The sequence below is a fragment of the Sciurus carolinensis genome, chromosome 11, assembly GCF_902686445.1.
Source record: "Sciurus carolinensis chromosome 11, mSciCar1.2, whole genome shotgun sequence".
Classification (NCBI taxonomy): Eukaryota; Metazoa; Chordata; class Mammalia; order Rodentia; family Sciuridae; genus Sciurus; species Sciurus carolinensis.
Window position 1 is genome coordinate 54,288,562 of NC_062223.1, and position 10,543 is coordinate 54,299,104.

Below are 10,543 nucleotides of genomic sequence, written 5' to 3' on the forward strand. Positions count from 1 at the left end.
CCCTGCAGCGCTGCATCCGGGTTGCACACCCGCTCCAGGTCTTTGCCTTTGGGGGCGGAGCCGAGCGGCAGGGGCGGGACGAGGTAAGGAGAAAGTGGGGGCGTTGCCGCGAGAGGCGGGGCCCAGCGGGGGCGGAGGGACGAGGCGGGCGGAGCCGTGGGGTGGGGGTGGGGCGTTGCCGCAGGGGGCGGAGCCGACGAGAGTCGCTAGGGCCAGGGTGGGGGCGGGGCAAGCGCCGAAGGCCCGGGACCGGTGTCGGTTCGCGCATTTAGCGCCGCCTGTTCTGGGCGGGCGGGGTCTGGGACCCCTTGCGTGTCTCCATGGGGCTGTGTTTTCCTTGTCCCGGGGAGTCCGCTCCTCCCACGCCCGACCCGGTGAGTAGCGCGGCGTCACGCGCACCTGTTCCCCGACTGGGCGCGCAGGAGGCCCGAGCTGCGTGCAGCTGGGAGGCGGTTATACTTGGTGGCTGTTGTACTTGGTGGCTCGGGCCTGGGAGCCGGTCACTGGGACCTGGGTGACGAGGAAGTGTGGACCTCTACCAAGGGCCCTTGGGAGCCTGCGAGAGAGAGCAAGGCCTCCGCCTCCGTGTTGCCCTCTCGGCTTTTTACCTTTGGCTGACTGGCAGATCTGAATTTGTTGGATGGTGGTGTACACAGGAGGTGCTGTGTATGGGCCGTTCTTGGCGGTGCGGTTGATGAACTTAGGGTGCAAAAGGAAAATTCTCTCTCCATCTAGCGCTCATGTTCTAGGAGATGTGTATTTTCCTCTGTCTATACGAGCTGTTTAAAGAAGGTGCTTAATAAAGTCGCTTATACCCCTGCGCTTTTTTGGACGTTTATTAATCAATGATTCCCTTTAGTGTTTGATTTTTAAAAATTCTTCCTTTAAAAATATTGTATATAGGTTAACGTGTACAATTTGTAAGATTTGCATATTTAGCAAAATACTGGATGCCCATTTAATTTGAATTTCAGATAAACAAGGAATACATTTTAATATAGATTTCTCCCGTGTAATATTTGGCATATATCTTTATAAAAATAGTTATCGTTTATCCAAAATTCAAACTTGAGGAGGTGGTATGTAGTATAAAACAATTGTACTTCTTGTAACTCTTTGTTGTTAACAGTATCTTTACATTAGTGGTCCTTACAGGGAATTAATAACAACCACAAAAACCTAAATTCATCTCATTTCTTCTATAGTTAAAAATTAACTGAAGAAATGAAGTATTTAGGGAAGTACTTTAACTCTTCATTCTTTAGACTATGGATACTGAAAAAGCATCTGATGTGGGGAATTTCAACTTGTCTTGCTTGCTGCTGTTGCTTTTAAATGAAGTTAATTTTGTTTATCTTGCTTTTGATAAAATGCTACTGTCAGCGTTTGTTAAGCCCTCCCCCCATCCTCAGGCTATACCCTCTTCCCTTGATAACTATTCACTGTTGAATGTCATTATGTAAGTGAAGTTTTTCCTGAGCTGTCTAAATGTTTTCCATTATACTGCCTGCACCTCCTTCCTTATTTATCCACCATGCCATTGATGTTTTCCCCCCAAACATGACTGAATTCTGACATTTACTTGATTATATTCCTTTCTGTGTCCTCATTGGAATTTATGTTCATGTGGGTAGAAACATTTATCTGTGTTTTCATTGCTATATTCCCATCACCTAGAAAAGCTCATGAGGTGATGGTGATAATAATTTGTCCAATGGATGAATAACTATATCATGGTATAGGAGAAAAATAAATTATGAATAGCATTCATATTTTTAAAAGTTAATATTTTTAACTAAATGATATATGGTATAGGAAAATAATAGTCACTGTTACCCAACTTGGAATAGTATCACTCATCAATATACTTGTTGTACTCATCTGACACAGTTATCAACCCATTTCATTCAGGAACCTTTCCTAAAAACACCTGCCTATTTCTTTCTTCTTTTTTAACTGGCAGCTCCAAACTGTGTATTTCCCTCCTTATAATTTTAATACCATTGGCTTTATTGTTGTCTTGTTTTCAAAAAGAAAGCCCTTTTTTCAAAAAATAGATTATTATATAGTCTATACTACTTACATTTATTTTAGCATGCACTAATTTAAAGGTATTTTGATTAGGAAAATGAAATTCAGAAAGTTGAGTGTTTTACAAATTTTCTAATAATGGTGTTTTTGTAGTTTTGTTTTGGTGTGGGGCAACAGGGTCTCCATAGTTTCCCAGACTAAGCTCCTGGATTCAAGGGATCCTTCTGTTTCAGACTCCTGAGTAGCTGCAGCTACAGACACACACCATTCCTGGTTTGAATAATAGCATTAATTGTGAAATATTTTGAGTCAATACTGAATGTTTTTATAGTTATATTACCTATAAAATATAGGTATAAAATTTGTACATGATAATGTTAGCTTTTCTTTTGACTTTTTAACATTTTCTTTAGGAAGAGAAAGAGCAAAGCTTGCAGAGGCTGCAGAGAGAAGACAAAAGGAGGTGAGATTAAAACTAAAATTATGCCTACTTAGATAATTAAGTTTGCATTTCACTTTTATAGATGTCTATTACTAGTGGTAAGGTTCCATCATGTAAATGGTATCTGATATCCTAAAAATATGGGTTTAAAGGTAATCATTTTCAATATTATTTCTGTATTTCAATATTATTTCTATATTCCTTTCACTATTATTTCTGTATTTCTATTCTGAATTATATTATTTAATATAAAAAATTAGCCTATAGAAGTTTTCTGCAAATTGAGGTGCTCCTATAATAATATTCTTCCTTGGGACAAAATTGTCATGCTTTGTAAAACAGTAGCAAATGTGAAGAAAGTTTAGGGGGAAATTTCCTGTGGTTGCAAAATATTCAGTTACATAAGGCTGTTGTAGAAATGTTCTTTGTTACCAAAATAAACCCACTCACCACCCTCAAAGAAAAATCTAAAAACAAATGAACAAACACCTTTATGCAGCAGATACCAATATTTTTACATCCCTTATTAAATTTCTTATAGGCTGCATCTCGGGGAATTTTGGATGTGCAATCTGTGGAAGAAAAGAGGAAGAAAAAGGAAAAAATAGAAAAACAAATCGCCACTTCTGGGCCCCCACCAGCAGGTGGACTTAGAGTAAGTATTAAAATTTACTTACAGTTTAATTTAACTGGCATTTTACTTAAGTAGCAATTCATTCAATAATTTCCTCTGAAAATGCATTATGAGAAAAATTTGAAGTAACTTAAAAGCATGTATGGGTTAAAAGAAGTGTCAATTTATCTTAACATTTGTTGGGATAGATTTGCTCTTTTTTCCTAAAGAGAAAATAATAAACTTTTCTTAATTATCTTATTACTATATTTTAATACAGTCATACTTAATATAAACTTAAATGTATCAGAAATTCAGGCAACACAGAAAAATATAAAGAACAATATAACAATCAACCAAATTCATTGCCATTTTGACAGACATCATTTGTAATCTCCATTTATACATCAATCATTAAATTCTGTTTTCTAGCCTAAATTTTTTCCCTCTATGATTTGGGATTGTTGTTTTTCCCATTGCCATTCATTATCATAGTTATGTAAATGTTAATTCTGACCACAGGGTGTACAGGTGTGAGCTCTGCACACATTCCTCCTAATGTATCTATTGCAAAGGGAGACACAGGCTATATAACTGTGGAGAAATTATTCAGGGTCCCTGAATTCTGGAGTCTTCATTGTGTAGCAATAGCATGTATCTCACATGTTATAACTCAGGAAAATAATGTTTTAGATATTAAGATTTATTCTTGGTTCACTTTAAAGGAAGTACTTTTCTAAAGTAAGTCTATTTGTGAAAGGGACAATGTCCTCAATTTCATTTATATTTAATTTGTACATATTTATGAGTGTTTTTTTTTAGCTCATTTCATGTTTGCAATTCAGTTTTGGTTTTACTCTTAAAACTGCACTCTTCCCACCCACCCACCATCACACACATATCTGTATACCCCTAAATTGTGGGACAGGCACTTGAGGAGTGTCTTTAGGGCAGAGTTGATTCTGGCTCAGTAATATCATATAGAGATAAGAGTTATCTATGCTATTTAACATTGTAAGTTACTTCATTTAATTTCAATTAGTGAAATTAATTTTTTTCTTTATCATGAATTTTTAACAATGTGCAAAAATTGATTTCAGTGTTAAAATACATAATGTGATCATTGTGCTATTGTTTTTTATATCTCTGTAAGAGCAAAATAAATCTAATGCAAAGTTGGGAAATGACAAGGTCAAAACTTCATTATAATTATAGTTTCAATATTCTTTTGAGATAAAGAGCTATGTTACTAGGTTTAATTTAATATAGGGTTATCAAAAACAAATAAAAAATATGAATGGTAAATTATAGAACTGGAAATGATATTGAGATCCACTGTTCTATCAAAGCAGAGATACTTAAATTTACATATACTCTTATAAAAAATACTTTAATCTACATACAGTCAGAATTAAGAAATCCTTATTTTCCATGTGCTAACCTAATAAATTTAATATCTACTTTTTAAACTCTGAGAAAGAAAGGGGCTTATTTAATTAAACCTAAACTTCCATACCTTGAAGTATATATATTAAAAAGAAATTAGGCTTTATATTACTTCTGGCCCTTTCCAAAGTATTTTAAATAGAAAACATTTCCAGTGTTAAATTTAGTGTTTCTTTGTTTTTCTTCATGTGCTGCTTTTTTTTTTTAACAATGAAAAAAAAGGAGTATTTATTAGTGGTTTAAAAAATGATACTAAAGCAAAGTCTCTAGCCCTTTTATCCATCCTATTTAGTAAATATGTATAATTTCAGAAACAGGTAAATAAATATTTAGTTCTTCTACAGGGCAGAGAAAAATTTGCTTTACAAATATTTAGTTTAACCTACCACTGTTCATCTAATACCACAAGTTACCACAGTGATGTTTACTTGGGATAAAAATCAGCAAAATGTCAGCTTAGAATTCAATCTGACATCTCTTATAGGAGCTCTAGGTAAAAATTATCAGTCCAATTCTGTCATCAGAGAAAGTTCCTGAGGTGGGTATAGTCTCTGCATTAGTCATATCTTTGCAGAACTTGATTGAATGGAGTCCTTCAATTCCAGAGGCAGATTTCCATTCAGGTGACCTTGGATCCCAGTTTCTATGGTGATTACTTTATCACCATAAGGTCATGAAAATTGTTTTAAAGGGAAGAATTTTAATAATTATCTATTTTTAAACATTCCAGTAATTTCTGAATAACTAAAACAATAGAATATTACTCAGCTATTAAGAAAAATGAAATTATGACATTTGCCAGTAAATGTATGGAACTGGAGAATACCATGCTAAGTGAAATAAACCAGTCCCAAAAAACCAAAGGTCAAATGTTCTCCCTGATATGTGAATGCTAACCCCAAACAAGGGAGGGAAAGTATAGAAGTTCATTGCTGCTTTTATAAGAAATCTTTCTTAATCAATTAAAAATGATTCTTGAGTCCATCCAACTGGACAGTGGCAGGAATATTTTCTCAAAAAGAGTGACTCACTCTCAGAAATCATTACTGCTGCCCACTCTGGGTTATTTTTCCTTGGGATAATCACTTCTGCCACAAACACACTGGTTTCAAGGGGCATGTTCCTACAGCATATCCAGAACATGGCATTCAAAAAAACATTTTGGAGGCCGAGGGATAAGAGAAGAGAAAATACAAGGTAGAGAGAGTATCTTAATCCTCAAACCTTTTGTTAGAGCTGCTGTTTGGCTGATTCCTATAAAATAGCTAGAAAAATATTTCCTTTCCGACTTCATACTTCATGTATTCTGCTCTGCCCTCTCTCAGGGTGGCTCAGGAAAGCTGCTCCAGTGGATGGAGTCTTGACTGCATCTACCCCACTGCAGTCTGGATGAGAGCTCCTGGAGAGCAACCTTCCCTGGGTTTTATGACTCTTGGGATGAAACAATGCAGGACATCCTGTTTCTGGTGGGGTACTGGAAGACCACTATCTTTTCTGGTCAGTCCCTCCCTGTTTCAGGATGGTATGTTGCAGAACATTTTATAGTTATTCTTAAAAACTACAGGCAGAAAAGTAGGGAGAACTGGGTCTGTTCAAGGCTACCCATAAAACTGTACTGCAACTAACCATTGATCTGCTCAGATATTTTTTCTTTTTAATGCATTTAAACCATAGTATTACCTCATCATATTTGACCATGATGTAAAGTTTTATTATTAGTTGTTAATCATAAAAATCATTTTTCATTTCTATATCCCATGTTATTTTTACATATTTATTCATTAAAATTTTGTGACATAACTTTAAATAAAAATTTACTGTTCTTTATTTTTGTCTTTTCTAGTGGACAGTTTCATAAAGCATAACATGAATAAGAGAGTCTACTGCCAAGAGTTGTTCAACATCTGCAATCAAATTGAATTCCTTAATTTAATTTCTTCTTTTTGAAAACAGTAAGAGTCAAACTTTGTAATATCAGTGCCCTTAAGTGCAGAGCTAAATCCATACTGAAGATATTGGAAAAACTTGATTTTCAAGCTCAGAAATTAGTCAGACCTCTCATTAAATTCTTATTTCCTGTGTTTGCTCTTCTATAGAAAGTGAGTGGTTTATTATTTTTTCATAGTTGAAATGTGAATCAAGGACTGGCTCAGTGGAAAGAGTGCTTGCCTACCATGTGTGAGGCTTGGGTTCAATTCCCAGCACCACAAAATATATGTGTACACATCTAAATAGTATATATACATGACATGTAAAAATACTGCATACATCTCTAATTTTAAAATTTGGATTACAGTTCCTTCCTTTATAAAATGACCCACCGCTTATAGTTGTGCTGCATAACCTTATATTGGTTTTACTTCACTACATATTTTTGCTTAAACTTATGGACTTAGTGCCTTTAAAATGGTCATCAGGGAAAATCTTGAAAATTCATTTGAAGGGCTTATGTGAAGAATGCTATACATTTTATATCTTGGTAATATTTATAGGCAAATGTTGAATTTATTTATTTTATATGTCTATAGCTTATAAAATTAACAGATCATTTTACATTATAATAAAGGTTTTCTTTGCTGAATTTAAAATTATATATTAGTGCCATCAGGGGGCAGTGATGTACTATTGTGTAATAACAGACTCAGCTCTTTAAAACTGTAGAAATTGATGAGCTAAATAATCTGGATGAATTATGAGAGAGAATATATTTGTTTAAATTTCATAAACACTTTTATCCTTTTGTATTTATTGAAGAATACTTATAAGATCCATACAGTTGTAAAATTGCCAAGTATGAATATAAGAAAGAGCAACATGTACATATAGTATTCTACTTCAAACATAAAAATATCATTTAATTCTATATGATGCATAGACATAAAATTTTAATTTTTCTTCATTAAGAACATGAGTTTTATAGTACTTTAGGTTTTTTCTTATTGATACATAATAAGCTAAAATAGAAGAATTACTATTAACCATCATGGATGCTCACTCTTCTAAATGGCAAGGTCATATATCTGAGCACTAAATTAGAATTTCTAGATCCTAAATGCCAATAAAGGCTATAAATTAAATAAATCAGCCCTCTTGATTTACAGAGGGAATACAGAGCTACTATTTCACTCATTCCTCCCACAAGGCTTCTATTAAATGCAATGCATTGTACATGTTAATTTTAAAGAGTTTGAACTCTTAATATAGGTCGCGTGACTTCCTGTGGGAAAACTACTTTTTCTGTTATGATATGAAATATTCTATAAATAGCCTGTGAAGACAAAGATAGCTTCAGTTTTCTTTATTCTTTAAAAGATGAGTGACGTTTTCGTCATAAAAGGTAGTTAAATCATTGAAATGCATTTTAGAAACAAAATTTGGACTTTAAAAGATGATTCATTTCTCCAACACAGAGAAAGGATCGTTAATAACTGAATGGATACAGAACTAAAGTATGTGATCCTTGACCTGTGCAAAGCCTTTCTCCTCTGTTACTATAAGAATGATTTTCCCTTCACTGTGTCTTGAAGAGGTAGAGTTTGGTGTACAAACAAAAGGATTACTTCAGGGGACAGCACCCTATTTCTTAACACTTTTATCACAATAGCATGCTTTAGTTACTGTTGAACCATGAGTGAGAGGAAGGGGTGTTGCTGTGTTGCTTCTGGGGGAAAAGGGGATATGCTGCTCCTGTCAAACATGACCTCCCTCCATGGTGTGGCCCACTTTCCTCAAAACACATGCACTACAGGGACAAAATGGTGTGATAACTCAGATATTTAAGAATATTGTTAGGACAACGAAGACCAAAGGGGAAGCTAGATGCTTAATAAGAAACTAGTAAATGACTACTTTCCTCATAAAGTTATGGATAAGTTCCTATGAAAAACATAAGTGGGAGTGAATTTCCCCTCATTCACAACTTAAATCTTACATAACATTATAATGCTTAATGTACCATCCAAATTCCCTGTCCAGAATACTAAAACTTGGCACAGTAAGATGCACACAAAATTGCTATCATGTTACTATGTAAAATGCTTAAACCAAACCTTCTTAATTTGATTCACTGAATTATTAATATGGCTAATAAAAAGCTCTATGTTATTACGCAGCTCCTTTGTGACACATTGCATGTTTTTAAAACATCTATATGTGATTCTGTTGTTTGACCAATCGTATTTGGAATGTGATTTAATAGTTTTACCACATGGTTTTGTTATAAATTCTGTATTGCCTTTGGAGGATATAAATATAAATTTTTAATATAATATTTGGGCTTTGGCCATCTCTGTTTACCAAAATCTTATCTTTACTACATCTTCAATAATGAGCACATGGGTTGGTGGTTAGAAACGCATTTCTTTGGGATTAGCAACAGCAAGCAAGCTAATGACTGGTCATACAATCTCTAAATTTATAGATGGGTGTGCTTCTTTGTTTATACTTTAAGGTAGAAATGATGTTATTACTCTAGTTTTTTAAGAGAAATAATGGTACAAGTCCTATCATTTTTGGTATCCTAGGAGAATTGACATAAGCTGTGAATTTTCCTTTTTCCAGAAGTTTGACTTGTTTATTTCCACAGATAATTATGCTATGTCCTTAGAAAAATGAAAGTGTATCTTGTGAATTTTGAAAAATAATCTGTGTAAATAGATCAGCAAAAGGCAGAAAGATATGTCTACCTATCTAAGTTGAGATTTAAGTTATGTTTCTTGGGCTGGGGAGATAGCTCAGTCGGTAGAGTGCTTGCCTTGCATGCACAAGGCCCTGGGTTCGATCCCCAGCACCAAAAAAAAAAAAAAAAAAAAAAGTTATGTTTCTTTAAAATCCCCAGGCAAGCTTTAAATGTTGTATATGTTCTAAGCTGGTTCACTTATGATAATGAGGCCCTTTGATTTTCTAAATAGCACTGACACAAAGCATTTGTGTGTATAACAGACTTTAAAGAACTTTTTTATTTTGACACATCTGTGTTCTGATAATTGTTGTCCCAACAACTGTTCTTTTGTTCCAACAATTGAAACTTTTAAATTTCACATAGTACGTGGCTTTATATTTTACTCTTCTCCCTGCTTCTGGGTATGCCTCATTTTACAAATATTGCCTCAAAATAGGACTGCTGTGGTTTAAGAACTGAATGTGCATAAATTCCTGATATGGATGTGACACCTTTGTTATATCCTGAATTTCAGTGGCTATCTTTATAACACCATATTTATCTTATGCTGTTTCAATTTAACACCCTCTAGTTATTCATATTTTAAGAACATTGCAATTGTCTTCCGAGTGACACAGTGCCCACCAGTTCATGAAGTGGGCATTACACTTTAGATAATTTTATAAGGAAGTTCTTTTCTTTGAGCTGCATTGAAGACTAGAAGTTTCTGTTCATTCATCCTGCATCTATCCTTTGACTATCCTTTGGTCTATTTCAAAACAGTCTCTAGGCAAGACATCTAACAGTTCTCATATTAATTTCCTGACAGTTCAAACTGAATACTTTCAGAGTTTCTGAAGTCATTCTTTAGGTGTTGGTGATCCATTCTAGGGACTGTATGGGATTTCTCCATCCCACAGTGGAAGAAATAACACAGTAGCAGTGGGTCACAAAATAGCTCCAGAACCAACTTCGTCTTCTCCTCTTGCTGGCATTATTTCTGGTTGTGGTCTTTTCACTATTTATTTACTGGGACTTTACTTTTTGGATATTTCCTCTGTTATTCTCATTCAGACTTCTAGACTATATTGATTTTTGATTCTTTATTTACATGATAGAACGAACCCATGCTCTCCATCATGCTCCCTTGGATCTTACTTCTAGCTGAGAATAAGGTGATACTAGTCCAGTCCACTGCCTGGCCAATCTTCACTCAGGAGTCAGTAAGAGCCATCTAGATTCTGTCATTTCCTTCTTAACACAGTCTTATCTTCCCACATCCCTTTTCTCTGCTGATTAGTTAAGTGTTGGACCCCAATGTCAGCTGTAACCATGTTCTCAGCAATATGTA

The 10,543-nt window shown here is 35.0% G+C and overlaps 1 protein-coding gene across 1 annotated transcript; it reads left to right on the forward strand.

The window, feature by feature from the left end:
- The first annotated feature begins 320 nt into the window (after positions 1–320).
- Svip (small VCP interacting protein) lies at positions 321–9,398 on the forward strand. Its single transcript, XM_047518380.1, has 4 exons — positions 321–381; positions 2,451–2,494; positions 3,015–3,128; positions 6,376–9,398. Exons 1-4 carry the CDS (start codon positions 321–323, stop codon positions 6,388–6,390), a joined length of 234 nt encoding a protein of 77 aa, XP_047374336.1. The 3' UTR covers positions 6,391–9,398.
- Positions 9,399–10,543: the final 1,145 nt, after the last annotated feature.